Below are 19,999 nucleotides of genomic sequence, written 5' to 3' on the forward strand. Positions count from 1 at the left end.
AAAAAAATATTTTTTTATGAAAAAATTAAATAATTTTTTTATGATATTAACGACGTGCTTGAAAAATTATCAACAACATTATCATCATAGAATGAATTTTGATTACCAATTTGAAAATAAAACAAAAGTGAATGCTAGTTATAACATTTTATTTTAATTTTATAGGATGTGATTTTCAAAGATAGGTGAAAATTAAAGGAATGGATTAAAAAAATTATATATTAAAAACTATACTTTTTTTTCCTTTTTAAAGAAAATGAAATCCATAAATTATTTTTATAACGAAGTCGAAGAAGACAGTATAACTCTGTCAGGAACTGTACAAGCCCAACACAAAGCCCAAGCCCAATATCCAACAACCATGAAATATGAAGCACCAGTTTCGTTTTGGTTTTGGTGTAAGATATAGCCCAATCCGGTGACCGTTCTACTGCTATCTCTTCGTCCTTGTTATTTTCCAGGCTCGTAATTCCTCAAGTTCTCCTCTTCCTTGTTTTCTCGGCAACCATTGGTTCAAGCAACTAGGCTGTGGTGTTGGGTTTAGTCTTAAAACCAAAAAACATAGGTTAAGAATTGGATATAAAGAGAGATGAAATTTCTTTGGACATGTCAGCTAGTGCCTCTCTATCAAGGCTCAAGGCATAAACAGAGGAAGAAGTCCGAGCAGCACCGCGACACCATTTACACGAAATTGATGATTTTAGAGCTTTTTAGAATGTTTATTAATGTTGTCTTCATGTTCAGTTTCTAAAGTTTTCAAGGACGGGATATTTAATATGGATTTTGTATTTCAGTTAACCTGAAGCTGGGTTAACTTAGCCCATGTTAGATTTTATCCATTTCTTTGTTCATTATTATTTTAGGGTTTCGATCTGTGCAGAAGAACGAGGAACAGGAAGAAGAAGACCAGGTGTTGTTTTTAGAGGAGGGAAGGAAGAAAGGGTTAAAGAAAGAACAGGCTTGGTTCAATCTGATGCAACCACAGGCCCGGGAAGGCTAGTCTCTCTCAGAGACATTGCTATGGTAAGGGGCAATCTATGATCTGATAACCCATCAAACCACCACTGCAAAGTGAACACAGCATCAAAATTGGATAATCTCCATCTTCCTTCACACTCAGAATTGATTGCTACTAAATTGAAATTTAATACATAAAAAACGTTGGCCTACAGTTCAACAGCTAACATCCATTGCAAAACTTAGAGTCTGGCAAGTTTCAAGAGAACAGGTTGGCATTACAACAGATATCCTTGTGCAGCCAAAGGGGCACACCCAATTTCACATTCTATCTTCTCTCTTACGTGGGGCACAAGTGATGATTTCATCCACCCTGATAATCATCTCTGCAGCTTCAGTTGCGGAGAGCAGTACGGCCTGCTTAACTTTGAATGCTTCGGAAATCCCACGCTCAACCATATCTCCTATCTGCAATAGTTTAAAGCCACAAATCATCAAACTATGCCGATGGGATGTCTTAAAAATTTCATTTACCAAAGTTGTCAATCATGTACTTACAGATCCAGAGATGACATCAATTCCTGCAGTGCACCCCTCCTTGTGATGCTCTGCACGGAGCTGGGCTACCAATTCTGCACTGTCCAAACCAGCATTGTCCGCTATGATAGTTGGAATTGCTATGAGTGCCCTTGAGAAAGCTTCAATAGCATGGGATTTCTTCCCTGGAGTTATTCGGGCCAATTCATCAACATCCTTTGCCATCACCATCTCAGGCCATCCACCTCCAAGCAAAACCCTGCTGTCATTAACGGTCTGAGACAGCACGCACAAGGCATCATGCAGGGACCTTTCAGCCTCATCAAGCACATGACGGCTGCAACAATTGAAAACACATCAAAAGGTGACAACTGAAAAATAAACCTTAGTTCCATGGTTTTTTAAAAAAAAGAAAAGGTATCTATATTATATTTCAAATCTAGGGACACAAAACAGAGTTGCTGCATTGGGGTGATCCAGACCATCAGACTCAATTGGATCATTCACAAACACATCAATTCCAAAGAAATAGTTTCATTAATCTGCCTTCCTAAATAGCAAGCTAACAGTGATCTATATACGAAGTGAGAACATCAGGTCTAAACCCTCAAAGAACCAAAAACTGAACATATTTATCAGCAATAACAACATAATAGTTTTATAGACGCTGAAGAAACACATTACCTTGCACCTCTCAATACAATTGTACATGCCTGACCCATTTCAACACCTGAAAAGTGAATCAACTTATCCTCACCAATCATAATTTCCTCAATGAGCTTGCAGTGACCAAGCTTAACTGACTCAGGATTGTCAAATGTTGATGCAATTTCACCACCAGTCACTAAAGCCAGCCGTTCAATTCCGTCAAAATCAGCATGCTCAATTGCAAGTATTCCAGCATTTGCAAAGAGTTCTTCAGGGAAATTGTAAATCAATTGCCTGTTAACGAAGCAATTAATCCCATGGGCTATTATCTTATCCACCTTCTCTTTCATCTTTCCCTTCTCAGCAGCTTCAATTTCAGCAACCCTAGACATTGAATCAACACGAACACGTGCCCCATAGATTTTCACTTTGTCAGTGTCCATTGCAGTATTTGCCACCAAAATCTTTGCATTCTCTATGCGCTTTGGTTGCCCAACACCAATTTTCTTGTCAAGAATAAATCTGAAAAAGCAAAAGAACAATTTAAATATTAGTGAACAGGCTATTAGAAGTCAATGCGTCAATAAAGATACAAGGACAGACAAGAAAGCCAACGTTTGTTAACCAAGTGAGATCTTGCAAGTTGCTTTCCTTAATATATTAGTAACTACCATTACCAAACACAAATAGATGGATCTACAAGCAGCAGTTACAGGACAACTTGCACAGAAATTCCAAAGTACTTGACAGTGCAAGAATGCTCATCTTCACACTCAAAAAATAAAAATTCAAGCTGCAAAACACTAGAAATGACTATTCATTTCTCATCATGGGCCAAAAAATATGCACCATGGAGTGCAAACTAAAAAAACATGACAAGGTTCTTATAAGTTGATGTACCTACCCTTCATCTAAGAAAGAATCCTTCAGCGATCCTCCAGGCTTCTTGATAATCTGAATGGACTCTAAGTTTGTGCTTCCCTGCAATTTCAAATGGCAATTATATGGCCAAATCAACAAGGAAAAGAATACCCTTTACATCTGACCCAATAATAAACAGATTCTCTGAACAATTGAAACAAAATCATGGCATTAAGAATGCATCTTTGAAGGTGAGGAAAAAAAAACAGAAATAAGGGGAACAACATAGAGAGGAGTATCAGACAGGTGTAAAATACAGACAGCAGACAGGCACACAATGCATGATGACAGAAGAACAAGAAAATACGACCCCTGGTACAGATGTCACTGCTGGAAAGAAAAAAAGGAACTTAATTTCATAAACAGAAAGACAAAAGCATGTCATCCTGTATCTCCAATTAAATGATTGCTTTCGAAGGATGGGTTCAAAACCGTGGCAACTTAAGATACACAACCCCCTCCCCCATCCAAAAAATATTAATAATAATAACAATAAATCAATCAAGAAAATAACAAGGTAAAATCAATGGTAAGGTATAATATAAACCACTTCACCTTCAATCTCATAACAGCATCAACAGCCAGTTTTGCAAAATATTCCTTATCCTGTGATAGAATCTTGGAACTCAAAGTAGTCATTGCAATCTTCATCAAGTCCGACTTGAATTTCTCTGCATTACTCACAATTATAGACATCAATGCCAGAAAATGCATTATGAAAAGTGCTATCAAAAGCTAATTAGCAAAAACCAAGTTCTACACATATTATGCAATTCATATTCATAGAGCAATTGATACCTTCATTCTCTTTGTTATCCACAACCTTTTGCAGCAAAGCATTACGAGCACATTCTGCTGCCATTCGGAAACCTAAACAATCATGGAAACAGCATCAATAAATCATCTCATGCTATAAAAGTTATAAAGTCTCAAATTCACCATGATTAATTTAACATTAGGTCTCTTAACTTTTTTTAAAAAAAAAAAGTATGACTGAATTTTGAAAGGGAAAAAATCTCTGGCACTCCAATTGGTGTAACTTGTTGAAAATACAAAAAGGAATGAGGTGATCAGCAGGGAATTCCCTCTATCAAGATTATATGGGAAGATTGATTCCAGATCCAATATCCAGGCTCTGGTTTAGTAGGCAAAGTTAAAACAGGTAAGGAACACAATCTACATAATGCATGTAATAAAACATGGCGAACACTACTTCAAATTTTCAGCAAAAATGAAAAACAGTGCACAAGAAGCACCAACAATAACAAAAGGTGAGAGCAAGAAGATGGGGGAAAACAGGAAGCATTGCAAAGCCAGAAGCCTAGAATAAACCTGCTATTATTGTCATTGGATGAATCTTTGAAGCTAAAAGCTTTTCTGCCTCCCTTAGAAGTTCCCCCGCCAAAACAACAACAGAAGTTGTCCCATCACCAACCTCATCATCTTGAACTTTAGAAATGTCTTGAGTAGTGAGTTAAAGATTGCCATAACAAATTCCAGTAGAGCTATTTACCTTAGTTCTTTTTTATCACGCACAACAATTTGCTGGCATGTCTAAATTTTAAATTGAAAGAGAGATAACTCTGACCTGGATATTTCAAAATAAGTAACAAGCACCCTTTTTTAATGAAGGTTTCCTCTGCAAAATCCTTACGCTTTAACTATCCTAAAAAGCAAATTGACAAGCCATATTAGCAATGCAAGGATACCAACAAGGATTTTAGCAGCTGGATTGTCAATGTGAAGGGATTTCAAGATGGTGGCCCCATCATTAGTGACTGTGACTTCACGACCTCTGCCAGTAGATTGTAAAATTTTATCCTGGCAAAAAATGAAAAAACAAGAAGATGACAACAGTAACAAACTAAAACAAGCAATGTTTTACAATTTTTTACAACACACTCAATAAAGAAGAAATCTTACCATCCCTTTTGGCCCCAAAGTTGTCTTGACCAAGTCAGCAATTGCCATCCCACCAATAAGCGATGCCTAAAAAAAAAGAAAAGGAAACATGACTCAAGTAGAAGGGAAAAAAAAAGGGGGGTGGGGGGGGGGCGCAGCAATGCCAAGTGAGCCATTGTGTCAATCCAAGAATTATTGACTGATAATCGAATTGCATGATAACAATAACAACACAGTAATGAAAATAAAACTTCCTACCACACAAGTAACTTCGTCGCAAACTTCTCAAATACATTAATGCATACATCAGCATCCATTGTGAGAGAAAAAAAACCCGGCTGGGAAAAAAAACAGTAACATACCAATCTGGCACGCTCTCCCTTTTCCTCAGTAGCTTCATCTTTAAAAATTTTCTCGACCTGCAATATTTTCCAAGTAAGCCAACTTCAAAAACAAAATTCCAAAACTAAAAAAAGAAATGGGAAGCACTAGTCAGCAACCGGCATACCACCATTGCAAAGTTTAAACCTAAAGTCAGCCGGACTATCCACACCATTAATCAAATCCATGCATAAAACCCTAAAAAATCTAAAAATAATTCAAATCCATGCATTACAATGAAAATTGAAATGGTTAAAAACGAGAAAGATGGGAACAGTCAATAATGTTGGATAAGAAAATGGAAGATTTTTAGGAAATCCAAAGAAAGCTTGATTTTCTTTCCCTTTTATCAAAATCCAAAGCATTAAAGCCTCAATGCTGGCCTAGTCTAGTCTAGCCTAGCCTTCTCCTTCGCTTTCTTTGGTGTTTGACAGACTGGACAAGAATCTAGAAAGATAAAAAAAAATTCCTCACCATGACTCACGGGTTGTGGATCGGGATGGCCTGCGGCTGCTGCTGATGCTACTGGAGCTACTACTACTGCTTAAGTAGCGGAGGCTGAAGGTGGCTGCTGCGAAGGAGGATGGCAGACGTCAGTGGTGGAAAAGACTGAGGAGGAGGCGGCTGGAACTGGGTGAATAGCGAGAGAGGAAGAACTATCGTCTCACTTTGGCCTTTGGGTTGGGTGATGATGGCGCTTTGCTTTAGGGTTTCTTAAAAAAAAAACACCTGTACAGAGTTTAATTATTTTTAAGTCATTTTTTAATGGCAAAAATTAAAAACAGAACTCTTTAACAATAGTTTAGTCTATTCACAGCATGTTTGGGCAGTTTATTTGCTAAAAAATAATTTTTTTAAAAAAAAAATTTTAAAAAAAATATTTTATGATGTTTGGTAGTGTAATAGAAAATAAATTGGAAAACATTTTCTAGTATTTGGTTATGTCATGGAAAATAAGCTGGAAAATAATTCTTAATGTTTTATTTTTCTCAAGTTTATTAAAATAATTAGGAACAAATCTTACAAATTAAAAAGTTGAATAAGAATGAAATTGAAAAAAAATATAATTTCATAAATTATCTCAAATAAAATAAATAATAATCAAAATAATAGAGATCAAATCTAAAAAATTTAAAAAAATAAAAGATGAAGAAATTAAAATAATAATAATTAACATTTCATAAATTATTTCAAATAAAATAAGTAACAATCAAAATAATAAGAACCAAATTTGATAGATAAAAAATTTCAATAAAAAAATGATAAGGAAAAAGCAAATAGCAATTATAAAACTAATGACCAAAGTTAATATAAAAATTAAATTTTAAGAGATGAAATTGAAAAATAAATATTCAAAACAAATTATATATAGCAATCAAAAGTTTGAGGATCAAATTTGATATAATCAGCAAATAATGACATTTCTAAATTTTTCACAACTACCGGAAAGTGTTTTCCGCCTAAATTTTCCAGGAAAATTCTTTCCTGAAAACCAAGCCAAATTTTTCTTTGACTGGAAAGTGTTTTCCGTTGACCAACTTTTCTAATGGCAAACAAACACAAGAAAGTTTGGAAAGTGATTTCCTAGAAACCACTTTCCGGAAAACAAACACAGCCAAGAGGGAAAACACTTTCTTGGAAACCAAATCAAATTTTTCTTTGACTGGAAAGTGTTTTCCGTTGACCGGAAAGTGTTTTCCGTTGACCGGAAAGTGTTTTCCGTTGACCAACTTTTCTAATGACAAACAAATACAGGAAAGTTTGGAAAATGGTTTCCCGGAAACGACTTTCCGAGAAACAAACATGGCCTTAAACTTACTTGTATTTCAAAAAATGGCAATGAAACTAAGTTTTTTTAACTTACTTATATTTTTAAAATAATATTGAAATTATTATTTTTTCTAATTGGATTTTAAAACCCACAATAACATATTAAAATTTACTCCATCAAGGTTTCAAGGTAAATAATATTACTATTATTTTTTTGATGATTGATATAAAACGTGTTTGAAAGTATGGTAAATATTATTTTTTCACTTGAAAATGTATAAAAATAATATTTTTTATTTTTAAAAATTTATTTTTAACATCAGCACATCAAAACGATTCAAACAATATAAAAAATAATTAATTTGAAACTAAAAAAAATCAAAAAAATTCAAAAGCGCAATTGGAACGCAATGCTAAACAATGTCATAATGTGTTTGATATTGTAGTGTAAAGTGTTTTTCATTTAAAAATGCTTTAAAATAATATTTTTTATATTTTTCTAATATTTTTGATATCATCACATCAAAACTATTAAAAAAAATAAAAAACATTGATTTAATACTTTTTAAAATGAAATGTAATTTTAAAACATACCCAAAAATAGAATTTACCATGCTCCCAAACACAAGTAATGGATTACTCCCAAACACTAGTAATTGATTTCTTCATCTTTTTTCTTATTGAGAAATATTTGACTGAAGTAATGATCGTGTATTTGATATTGTGATAGTTTTTAGTATTGTAAATTTAAAAAAGTGAGTTTAGGAAAAATATTTTTAGTTGTTATTTAGAAAAATTGGGCTTAAAAAATGCATGTTTAGTTAAAAATATTGTGAGATGAGTTTTTGAATGTATAATAAATAAAAAACAGTTTTTCATGAATGAAAAGCTTCTATAAAACTAAGATTTGAAACATAATTATACGTGAGGTTTACTACAAAATGTGAAGCCTAGTATAAGAAAATACAAGCTATTTAATTAATGAAATCATTTTTACTATGTATAAAAAAATAAAATATTAAACAGTGTACATCAAGAAAGAAAAAACCTTAACTTTCCCATTATACCAAATTAATTTATTTTCACTGATTACAGTTATAAAGAGAACGACACATCACATTATAATAATTAAGATATTTGGTTATCGGCCATAATCATGTCATTTGCTAGTAAATTGTTGTGTGATTGATGATTAATCAGACGCAAGCCTCTTTTAGTTTAATTATAAATATTAAATTATTATGATATAGTAGAGCCAAGTTAAATCAACTAGGGCATGTTCATCCTTTCCTTGAACCTCACAGAAAGAAAATAAATTACAATGTAGTTAAAAAAAAATTATTATGACTAAAAGATTAACAAGGGTGACACGAATTGTTTGAATGATCATTGTCTTCAATTATAAGGTGGCAGGGTAAGGGAAAAAATAAAAATTAGTTACTGAGCATTAAAATTGTCAGGCTATGGTGACATCCCTACATGAGCATCATATGATAAGCCATGTAACCTCTTTACATTTTTATATGGACACTCTCTAAAGCAAGCCATATGTATGTCCATTTAAAAGTCATTCTTTCTTTGGTTGCAACTCGGGATGGAAGTATCCTCCTATGGAATGGACTAAATTGAATATGGATGAATGTAGTACAACAATATGGGGTTTGCAGGCACTGGAGGACTGTTGCGGGATAGTATGAAGTCTTGGATCAAGGGGTTTACTATCACATAGGTATGTGTTCTTTGGTCTAGGCTAAGTTGTGTGCAGTAATTATTTGATTGGAACTTGCTTATTCCCTTGGATTACGAAGAATCATTTTGGAATCTAACTCATTGTTAGTAGTGCACTTGATCACAAAGAACATTGTCAAAGTGGATGCTAACTACGCTTTGATTAATAAAGTGAAGGCGATTCTAGAGAGGGAATGGGAAGTCAAGCGTCAACACATTTTTCAAGAAGCTACTACAGTAGCTGAATGGTTAGCAAATTTTGGCTTAACAAAGAGTCCTCTCAATAGGGATTACGGGATTATTAATGACCCGTCTTTGGGTTTATTCTTGATTTTGTACTATGACCTGATTGGGTCAACGTTGCCTTGATTAATTTAATTTGAGTGTTAAGCCCTAATTGTTAACAATAAAAAAAAACAAACAAAACTCCTTTTCTTTTTTAGATAGAAGATAAAGACAATAATGTCTTTTCAACTACATAATCATCAATGATACAGGTTACCCCTTTTTTCTCCTTTACTTGCTTTTCTTTGTTTTTATTTTTCTTTTTAGTCTTAATTGGGATTTGAATTATAGGCGTTGAGAAGTCATGCCTGCTCTTGCAATTCACTGGCAAAAAATTCCACCTCATTCATGATCTCACCATCGATGTTGAATTTGGAGCTCGCATGGCCACCATTGATGTGCTCACCCTATTAAGCTTCAAACTTGGGACATTATATTTTTTTTTCTTTTTTTCTTGATAATTTTGTTTAGATAACAAGAGTTTCAAGTTCACTTGATTATGACGGCCTTTTGTTGAATTTCATAAATTAGTTATTTATTTGCTAATTAACTGCACTTTTTTAATTAAAGAATATGTTAAGCTAATGGCTTAACAAGGAAAGAAATTGAGAGAAAAGAGAAGAAGAAAATCAGAGAAGTGGATAGAGAAAAGGAAATACATTGTTTTATTATTACTTATCTCATGTTATTCACATTATTCTTATTTATAGAATGTAGTAAAAGCTATTGTTGCAACTAGTTATCCCTTTCCAGTAACTAACTTCAACTAACTACTAACTACCATTAACCAACTTGTAAACTCATGATCCATATGTTTAATCTCATTTGTTCCTGCACTGCTACTTCTACACATCTATGTTGCTTAATCTGCTTAATGGAATGATTGCAACAATACTTTATCCCTCCAATTGATTCCTGACATCAAGAATCGAAATAGAACTCAAGAAATTGTTGTTGAGTCTTTTCTAATTCTTCATATGTTGCATCATCAAGAAAGGAATTAGACCATTAGATTAATCCTACCACCACAACCTTATAATCCTTTTTCATAAGCTTCATTTCCAAAATTGCTAGTGGACAAATCTTAATCTTGCCACCATCATCCATTACTGGCAAGTTAGATGAAACTACACTCTCTTCACCAATTTTTTATTTCAAAAGTGAAACATGAAAGACAAGTTGGAATGAGCTGCCTTCTAGTAATCTTAGTTTGTAAACTACAGTGCCAACTCTCGTAATGATTTTGTATGGACTATAATGCCTAGGATTCAACTTATAATTCCTCCTAAGAGATAAATTGTCTTGTCTATATGGTTGCAACTTTATAAATACCTAATCTCCTTCTGCAAATTCATGTTCAATCCTTCTTTTATCTACCATCCACTTCATTTTGTTTCTTATTGTTTATAGTTTATTCTTCAACATTTTATCCATATTAAGTCTTATTCGCACTAACTTTTCCACGACAACAACTGGAGTAGAGTCAATTGGGAGCATATCTCTAGTTGGTGGTATGATAATACTTAAAATGGAGTCGTGCCTATAGTAGAATGAAAGTTGTTATTGTACCACCACTGTGTAAGAAAGAGCCCCAAACACCATTTCTTTGGGTTATCCATAGTCATGCACCTCAAGTATATCTTCAAGCATTGGTTCATCCTCTCTGTCTGGCCATCAGTTTTGAGGATGATATGAGGTGCTCGTTAGCAATTTAACTCCCTACCTCTTGAATAGTTCTTTCCATAAAAAGCTTGTGAAAACCTTGTCCCTGTCAATAACTATTGTGGCAGGTGATCCATGAAATTTGTAAAAATAGTCCAAGAATATGTGAGCAATATCCTGAGCTGAAAAAAGATGAGATAATGCTATGAAATACCTATATTTTATGAATTTATTTACAAATACCAAAATAGTATCTTTCCTTTCTGACTTGGGCAGTTCCTCAATGAATTCCATTGAGATGTCTTCTCATGCCTTCTTGGAAGTTGGTAAGGGTTGTAGTAATCCTGGGTAAGATACAATTTTTGCTTTAGCTTTGGAACATATGTCACACTATTAGACAAACTCTTTCATTGGCTTCTTTATGGATGGCTAATAGAAATGAACCTTAAGACTTTTGTAAGAGTTTTGCATTCCAACATGATTGTCAATGCAGAAATTATATGTAATCTACACTAATTGATTTCTCAAGGGTTCATTGTCTCCAAATACTAATTTGCCCTTATACTTTAGAATGCCTTCTAATAAGTAAAATCTACAAATCTGCTTGCATTTATTATCATACTAATAATTATCTCCTATGTTGTTTTGTCATTGTTGTATGAACCATAAATGTCTTCATACCAAGCAAGCACCAATCTGGTTACTGCACTAAAATCACCTCCCTCACTTTTTTTTATCTCCATGTTGGTCGGTTCTATAGTTGTATTTTCTTGATAAAGCATCTGCAACCACAGTTTCTTTCCCTTTTATGTATAAAATTTGATAACGCAATCCTATTAATTTAGTTAGTCCTTTCTTCTGACTAATGGTGTGGATCTTCTGGTCCAGTAGATGTTTAAGACTCTTATGATCGGTTTGGATTACAAATTGTTCATGTTTTAGGTAGTGTTTTAATTTGTCTACTATAATTAAAATTGTCAAACACTCATTCTCATATATGGATAACCCCACATGTTTGCCTACCAAGGCCTTGCTAAAAAAAGTAAGAGGTTAGCCCTCTTGATTGAGCACTGCTTCTAACCTTGCAGCACATGTAGGGGTGAGCAAATTAACCAAAAAACCGATTTAACCGAGAAAACCGAAAAAAATTAACCGAAAAAACCGAACCGATAAAAAAAACCGATTGAACCAGTTAAAATATTTAGGAAAATGTCCGGTTCGGTTCGGTTTCTGGTTTTGGTGTGCCTGAATCGGCCAACCCAAACCGAACCGAACCGGTTCGGTTTAGGAATGAAAAAAAATATTAAACCAGGCGGTCTTAGCCGCGTGCGCCGCGTCCTCTCATTACTTTCCCTTTCAACAACTAGGGCATACCATTTAAAATTCAATTTTCTGCTTTCCTTTCACACAGCCGCCGTCTCCTCTCCAACCTGATTTCTAGTTTTAGACCTCAGAACATTCCCTCTCCTTTCAAAAATCCATCACCCGTGATAAAAAATCTGGTCTTCCTATCTCTAATAACGTCCTTGAGCTGTCTGATAGCGTCGACATAGCCGCTACAAACATGTCTGCAACCTCCTTCAGTGATACTTTTATGCTCCAAGAATCTCAACAAAATCTTTTACTTGAATGAAAACCTAACTGTATTGTTCATGACGTGTTTCATCGCTGGTCTGTTGTTGCTATTGACAGTGTTGACATTCCAAGAATTACTTTGAATGGGAATAAATTCTTCGCTTGTTGTGTCCGAGAAAATATGGAATGCTATAAGCCCCATGAGAAAGTAACTTCTGATTTGGAGCCTTTTATTGTTCCAGGTCTTTTTGATAGGATTGAATTGACCACATCTCAACTACCAGTCTTTGGAAGACAATCACATGGTGAAGACCAACAGACCGAAGATGCAAAACACCTTAACACCATAGGTTTTTCCGGTTTTGGACCTCAAAAACCGGACCCAAACCGAACCGGAACCGGTCGGTTTGGACCGGTTCCGGTTCGGTTTGGGTCCCTTTTTTTTTAACGGTTTGGTTGTTTTTTAAAGGTAAAAACCGAACCGAACCGAAAATGATCACCCCTAAGCACATGTGTCTGTATACAATACAAAAGTTTTAGTGAAATCAGGTAAGGCTAAGATTGGAGCCTTACATAAAGCCTTCTTTAGCATATCAAAAGCTTTTTATGCTCCTTTATTTTATCCAAAACTATTTTTCCATGGCAAATCTGTAAGTGGTTTGCTAATGATACCAAATCCTATAGTGAACTTTCTATAGTAGCCTACCAAACCAAGAAAACCCCTAAGCTCTTTTAATGATTTTGGTGATGGTCATTCCTTCATTGTTTTTGTCTTCATGGATTTAATAACAATTCCATCTGCTAAGATTACATGCCCAAATATTCCACTTGCCGCTTACCAAACATATATTTGGATTTCTTTGCATATAATTGATTAGCATGAAGAGATTTTAGAACATGTTTCAAGTAATGTATATGTAATTCTAAGTAAGAACTATAAACTAATATGTCATAAAAAAAAATACTAAAACAAACTTCCTTCAAAAAGGTTTTATGATGTTTGGAACATAGCAAGCTTATGAATGAATTAAATGGAAATTTAGGTCTCTTTAGAAGATTCTTATTTCCTCTTTGGTGAAAGAGGAAAAAGGCATGTGGGAGAAAGAATTCTTAAAGGAGAAAATCTTTCATCCACCACATCAAGCGGGACAAAGCTAGACCCCTAAACAATTGAAGGTTCTCGCTCATCTATTATTATCCATATCATCTGAAAAACTTTTCATATTCCATTAACATTTATGAGTGCTTAAAAGGTGGCAGGTGTGTTTGTGAGGCTAAATGACATTACTTTAAACTCATAGTGTCCTGGATAGGTTTAATGCAGTTTTCTCGAAATCTTCTTCCTTCATATGGACTTGATGATAGCTAGATTTGAGGTCTAGTTTAGAAAAGAATTTGAACCCCTATAGCTCATCTAATAAGTCATCAATTAAAGGGATTAGGAACTTATTCTTGATAGTTACCTCATTAAGTTGTCTAAAATCCACTCAAAAACACTATGTATTGTCCTCTTTTTTTACCAATAATATAGGTGAAGCAAAAGGGCTCATACTTTATTGGATTATGTCACTTTCTAGCATCTATTTGACTAGCCTTTCTATTTCTCCTTTATGAATAAATGAGCTTTTGTAGGGTCTGTGATTGACTAGTTGACCTCTTGGTTTTAAATGAACTCTATGATCAAACTTCCTCACCAGTGGAAGGCTTATAGGTTCCTCAAACATCATTGCATACCTTCGAAATAAGAGGGGGGAATTTTCTGGGCTTCCTGGTTAGCAGCAAAGGAATGAAGCCCAATCCTAAGAAAATTCAAGCAATTCTTGACATGACTCCTCCGCAAAAGATAAAAAATGTCAGTGTCTTACCGAAAGGTTTGCTGCCCTGAACCGATTCATATCCAGGCTGGGAGAATGCAGCTTACCTTTCTTCAAAACCTTAAAAAAACATCATTTTTTTTATCAAATGTAAGAATTTATAGATCAAAACTAAACAAGCTGGAAACCAGCAGTACATATGTACAGAGATAAACAGGCAAAGGGAACAGACTCCTTTAAGAAAACCAAAGCAAGCAGATCTTGCTAAACAGAAATAATCTAAGCCAACCACATAAAAGGCTTGTGCTGGGAAACAACCTCCCCAGAACAAGCAAACTGGCAATAAGCACAACAATGTGCAGAACAAAGAACTGAACAAGGGAACAGGCTCCCTTATGCGGACAAAATAAACCGATCCACCAACCTAACAGCTGCTGAATCCCAGAAAGCTTAGGGAACAGGCTCCCGTAGCAAATCAGGAACCAGAACACTGAGTACTCAAACCAGCAGCAAAGGCAACCAACAACATCAAGCCAGTTGAAAAGCCAACACAACAGCAAGAGAACCAGCAGAACAACATGAAAACAAGCAGACCAAACCAGCCCCCATGCGGGGACAAACAGCCTAGAGCTAAGCTAGCACAACCACAATCCAAGAAGAGCATCCAATAAGGACACGCTACCCAGAGAGCAACATAGCCGGGGGGATCAGACTCCCACAAAGCCCATGCAAGAGAAATCTAGCAACCAAAAACCAGAGGCAACAAGCCAGCAAGAAGAATGCAGAGCCAAAGGTAGGACCATTAGAGGAAAACTGACTTCAATCAGGCTAGAAGAAGCCAAACGGAGAAGCCACATGCAGGGCCAGAAAATCCACCTGCAACCCAAACCAGCAAAACAGGCAAGAACAAAACATCACAGCAACAGGCAAATAAAACTGCAATAACTAGAAATTAGGCCTACAAAGGCAACACCAAAATACAATACTAGAAAACCCAAAATAGACACAAGGACATATTCCTTGACCAATATTCCACAAGAGTATAATATATCAAAGGGAGAAGGATGGAGTTGAAGCTGTGCTGCTCTGGATCCTGGAATCAGCCGAGGAGGAGCTTTTAGAAGGACCACTCTTTCCTAATGACATTCTTGATCGGCCAAAGGCAGGGGTGGCAGCAGCTTTGCTCCTTGTCAAGTATTGCCTCCTTGGAGGCAATGTGGTAGCAGTGTCAAAGCGATCTTTAGAGACGTGAACAACCCGAGGAGAGTCAGAAGAAGTATCAGGGGATCTAGGCTGTGAAGCCAGTTTTGCCCGCTTGCGAACAAAACAACGTGCTCTCTCTTCAACAGCTACAGCTGCCTCAGCAGCCATTGGATCAACATCCAGTTCTCCTTAAGGTTCCTTCCTGATTGACTGTTTTTCAACAGCTTCAGTATCAGCTGAGGGATTGGAGTATCTAGAGGGAGCAGAAGTTGTTGGGGGATGCTTTTTGCGCTTATGACTGGAAGATTTGTTGCATGCAGAATTGGAATGTCCCAGAATGTTGCACTTCTTGCAAAACCATGGCAGAGATTCATATAACACTACCTGGGGTTTGGAAACACCATTGGGGAGGGTGGTATTGATCGATGATGGTAATTCAGCAAGTAAATCAATCTCAACCAGCACTCGGGCATAAGAGAGTCGAGTTATAGAGGTTGTTGGAGAATTATAATACACTGGTTTCCCTATCACACTTGCTAGTTTAGAAAGACACAATGGTGACCAGCACTGAAGAGGTAGGTTAGGGAATTTAACCCAAATTGGCAGTCGAACCATATCAGAAGTGTCAAAATCAAAATAATCAGGCATAATTTTCAATATCAAGAGTCGGCGAAACACATAGTAAGGCCTTCCACGGAGCACATCAATCATGTCCGATTCAGATGCAAACTAATAAACCGATTCAGCTTTTTGATAGATTTATAGTTAAATGCTACTTTCAAAGCAAAAACCCGAACAATCCTACGCCAACCATTGAACTGGCAGTCCCTTCAAAATTCACTCTCTCAACCCCACATTGGGAACTATATGTTGATAGGTCCTCCAATTTTGAAGGGTGTGACACTAAAACAGTACTTGAAAGACCCAACAGACAAGTTTTTTAGTATGAAATTCATTTCGAGTTCTCATTTACCAACAACGTGTTAAAATATGAAGCTCTCCTAGCAGGATTAGGTCTAGCAAAAGCTTTGAAAGCCTTACCCTTCCATGACTAGAACAATTCCCAGTTAATAGTAAATTAATGCCAAGGGATTTTTGAAATGAGAAACCTTACTCTAAAAAAGTATCTCTAAAAGGTCCAGACTCTCCTCTTAGGGATAGAAAGGGTCAAGGAAATTCTAATTACCTGGATTCTTAGAGAAGAGAACATGAGAGCAAACCTCATTTCTAAACTAGCAAGATCCAACTTGGTCAACCTCTTATTAGGAGTATGGATTGAAATTCTCAAGAAAACAAGCATAGAAAGAGGACTAATAACTGCATTTATCGACATAGAAAATAATTGGAGAACTATTATCGAGAATTATCGACTCACATGAAAGTTGCTCTTAGATAAAAACGAAGCCATCTATTTAACTAGACATGTAATCAAGTATTGCATGATTGATGAGATCTTGTACAAGCGATTTATCTAGGCTTATTTGTTGAAATGCTTATCCTTGACGAAGAGTGTTTATGTTCTAAGAGAAATTCACGAGGAAATATGCAATCTAAACACCGAATCTAGGGCTCTTATAGCCCATGTCATTAGAACAAGGTTTTATTGGCCAATGATCCTTAGTGATGTTACTACTTTTATGAAATGGTGTGATTAATATCAGAAATTTACATCAATCTCTAAACAACCCTCTTCCAAGCTCATCATCATACCTTCTCCGTGGCCATTTGCCTAGTAGGGGGTAGACATATTAGACCTTTACCCAAAAGTCATGGGAAATAGAAAGTTCATCTTGGTGGGTGTCGATGACTTCACCAAGTGTGTCGAAGTAGAAGCATTAGTAGTTATCACCGTCAATAAGGTCATTTCTTTCTTATGGAAGAACATCATTTATAGATTTAGGATTCTAAAGGTTTTAATCGTTAATAATAAGACATAGTTCGACAACCATAAGATGAAGGAACAATGTCAAAAACTCCATATCAACCATTGATTCTCCTCAGTGTCTCATCCCTAAACAAACAACCAAGACAACTTACCAATTGGATTCTACTGAATGGACTAAAAAAAAAGATAGTAGAGGTTAAGTCAAATTAGGTAGAGCTGTTAAATAAGATCTTGTGGGCCTACAAAACAACCTAGAAAACATCTATCGAGGAAAATCCTTTTCTCCTCACCTATGGAACGAAGGCCATAATCTTGGCTGAAATCGAATGCCCGAGTTATGGAGTGGGCTGCTACATATCAAAAGGTACCCACCTAGACCTCAGGAATAACCTAGATTTCCTAGAAGAAACCCATCTAATTACAGCCATAAAAAAAAAGGTATATAAGAACAAAATTGCTTATTATCATAATGTTAAGGTTAAGAACAAAATCTTCAAACTCGGTGACATAGTACTGAGAAAGCTGGAGGAAATTAGCAATAAAAAAATAAAGGAAAACTAGCCTTGAGATGGGACAACCCCTTTCGAATAACAAAAATAGTAAAGACTAACACCTAACATCTTCAAGATATAAAAGGAAGAAGTCTTCATCACATATGGTACTCATATCATTTGAAATTATATCACAGTCAATAAAGTATAAATTATCCATATATCCAATATGATTTTTGTCTCTAACAGGGAATGCCCAAGGGCCATACCAATCCAGAATAAGGAATCAAAATAGCCATTATCCCACAACCTTACAAGGACGAAATGGACATGGTCTCCCTAGTGCGGTTGCATAATAAGCCTTAGAAGAGATTAATTGCCTCTATAGCATGATTGCATAAACTTACATTGAAGGAGACAAACATGGTCTTCCTAATGCCCTGCATAACCTCCGGATAAGAATGACAACGCCTTCATCTAAAAAGGATTGATACCATCTCTCTAGGACAATCACCCCACAACCTTCAAGGATGTGATGAACATGATCTCCCTTGTGCGATTGCATAATAAGCCTTGAAAGGGATTGATGTTTCCCTAGTGCGATTACACAACTTATTTTGAAGAGGACATATGTAATATCTATAGTGCCCCTGCATAACCTCCAATGATAGGAATGACAACGACATCAACACAAATGAATTGATAACATCTCTCTAGGGTAACTACTTTGGAGGGGATAAATTGTCTTTCTAGTGTGATTGCACAACTTACTTTGGAAGGGATATATATAACTTCCCTAGTGCGTCGACACAACCTCCAAGAATAGGAATGACAACGCCATTAACAAAGGAGATACGAATCTTCTAAGGCAATAACCAACAACTCCCAATGACAAGGAAGAATCGGTTTTCACCAGTTGCTCTACAAAACAATTTTCATCTCCACAACACGAATGCATATGTAATCCTAAGGGCATTGTAATAAGCCTACTGAACACACAAAAATATACTTGCAACCCAAGATTTCTCTTCGGTTCCAAGTAGAGGGGAATCCTACCAAGGTTTGATATTTGATAAACGTTTAGCTAGATGGGTGTTAGACTCAAAGTGGTATAACTGCGGGTGAGTGTGAGACCCAAAAGTGTTCAACTAAAAGATAAGTATTGGACCCATAAATATACAGATAAAATATGGGTGTTGGACCCTGAGAAAATCTCTATACCAAGGTTTTAAGGCCATATAAATTAACAAAACAAGAAATATTTTTTATCAAAAGAAGTTCTCATTACACAAACGTATATTACAATCATCAACGCCATAGGACTGGGGTGTATATAAGAATATACATACTAATAAATATACTAGGAGGCTTAGAGATCCAACCCAACCTCCTCAGCTAAGTACTCTATCCAGTGGGCAATAACGACCCTAACAGGAAACACATCCTCAAAATCATGCACAAGGATGGGATGAAAGGCAGCACTAAAGTCCATCTGCATTCCCTTAGAGCAATTAAAGAAGTATAGATTGGACATAGCTAGAAAAATCTTGTCCCCAACTGTCTTAGACAAGCTTACTGACCCTCTAAAAACTTCTTGGAATTCTTTAACATAACTCTTAAATGCCTCCACCCTCCAGCCTCTCTTAGAAGTCCTAAACTTCCTTTTTAGCATCTTGGAACTCCAAACACAGAACATCTTTAAATGCTTGTAACTTCATGATAATATGCCTTAAAGTTGTAATTTTATGAAGGGCCTCCTGCAACCGCTATTCAGTAGAGCTTATATGAAGAATAGCTTCATTTTACCCATCAAGGAAACGTATGCCGCTTTTAAACCTCTCATCTCGGTCTCCATGATGGTCTTCTCCTTTCGGAGCCTTTAAAAAGTAGTATGACCTTCTATGTGACTAGTAATAACATCCTTCACCTAGCTCCTCTCATATGCCCAGATCCTTTTAGAGTGGGTGCACATTATAAAAGTTTGTAAATGATAAAGGTTTAGAAGGCCTCGTAAGCAGAAAAGAAGATAGAAAAGATATTCCTTAAATTAAAACCCATTTGGCTCATCAAAGTTAAATGACGGTGGTAGCTTTCACTAAACATCTAGAGGATATCTGAAAGAATGACGAGGACCCTTTTTCCACCATCAACAACCTCTATAACCCGCCTCTTCTCTTTATTTAGGGCAGGAAAATTGAATGGGCTGATTAAGTGCAAGATGAGAAAAGGTGTCCTCAAAC

The 19,999-nt window shown here is 35.8% G+C and overlaps 2 protein-coding genes across 5 annotated transcripts in view; both read right to left on the reverse strand.

Moving 5' to 3' along the window:
* Nucleotides 1-1,089: 1,089 nt before the first annotated feature.
* The window catches only part of LOC7467661 (T-complex protein 1 subunit beta), a 29,334-nt gene continuing 10,424 nt past the window's right edge, over nucleotides 1,090-19,999 (reverse strand). The window contains exons 1-11 of one of the 4 annotated variants that reach the window (XM_052450087.1): nucleotides 5,821-6,062; nucleotides 5,328-5,384; nucleotides 4,987-5,052; nucleotides 4,773-4,884; nucleotides 4,396-4,524; nucleotides 3,862-3,933; nucleotides 3,619-3,734; nucleotides 3,047-3,123; nucleotides 2,179-2,664; nucleotides 1,512-1,831; nucleotides 1,090-1,421 (exon numbers count right to left, since the gene is read on the reverse strand). In XM_052450087.1, coding sequence (XP_052306047.1) covers nucleotides 1,279-1,421; nucleotides 1,512-1,831; nucleotides 2,179-2,664; nucleotides 3,047-3,123; nucleotides 3,619-3,734; nucleotides 3,862-3,933; nucleotides 4,396-4,524; nucleotides 4,773-4,884; nucleotides 4,987-5,052; nucleotides 5,328-5,384; nucleotides 5,821-5,823 — 1,581 coding nt within the window. In that variant the 5' untranslated portion in view covers nucleotides 5,824-6,062 and the 3' untranslated portion in view covers nucleotides 1,090-1,278. Of the gene's footprint in view, nucleotides 1,426-1,511; nucleotides 1,832-2,178; nucleotides 2,665-3,046; nucleotides 3,124-3,618; nucleotides 3,735-3,861; nucleotides 3,934-4,395; nucleotides 4,525-4,772; nucleotides 4,885-4,986; nucleotides 5,053-5,327; nucleotides 5,385-5,820; nucleotides 6,063-19,999 lie in introns of those variants that run through there. The other 3 variants (XM_002298529.4, XM_024607812.2, XM_024607814.2) reach the window with 3 other exon arrangements.
* The window catches only part of LOC7456188 (pentatricopeptide repeat-containing protein At4g35850, mitochondrial), a 31,212-nt gene continuing 19,589 nt past the window's right edge, over nucleotides 8,377-19,999 (reverse strand). Inside the window, exon 14 of the transcript XR_008058350.1 lies at nucleotides 8,377-8,413. The gene's annotated coding sequence lies outside the window, so the exon portion shown is untranslated. The remainder of the gene's footprint in view (nucleotides 8,414-19,999) is intronic.

Source organism: Populus trichocarpa, chromosome 1, assembly GCF_000002775.5.
Source record: "Populus trichocarpa isolate Nisqually-1 chromosome 1, P.trichocarpa_v4.1, whole genome shotgun sequence".
In the NCBI taxonomy this organism is placed as follows: domain Eukaryota; kingdom Viridiplantae; phylum Streptophyta; class Magnoliopsida; order Malpighiales; family Salicaceae; genus Populus; species Populus trichocarpa.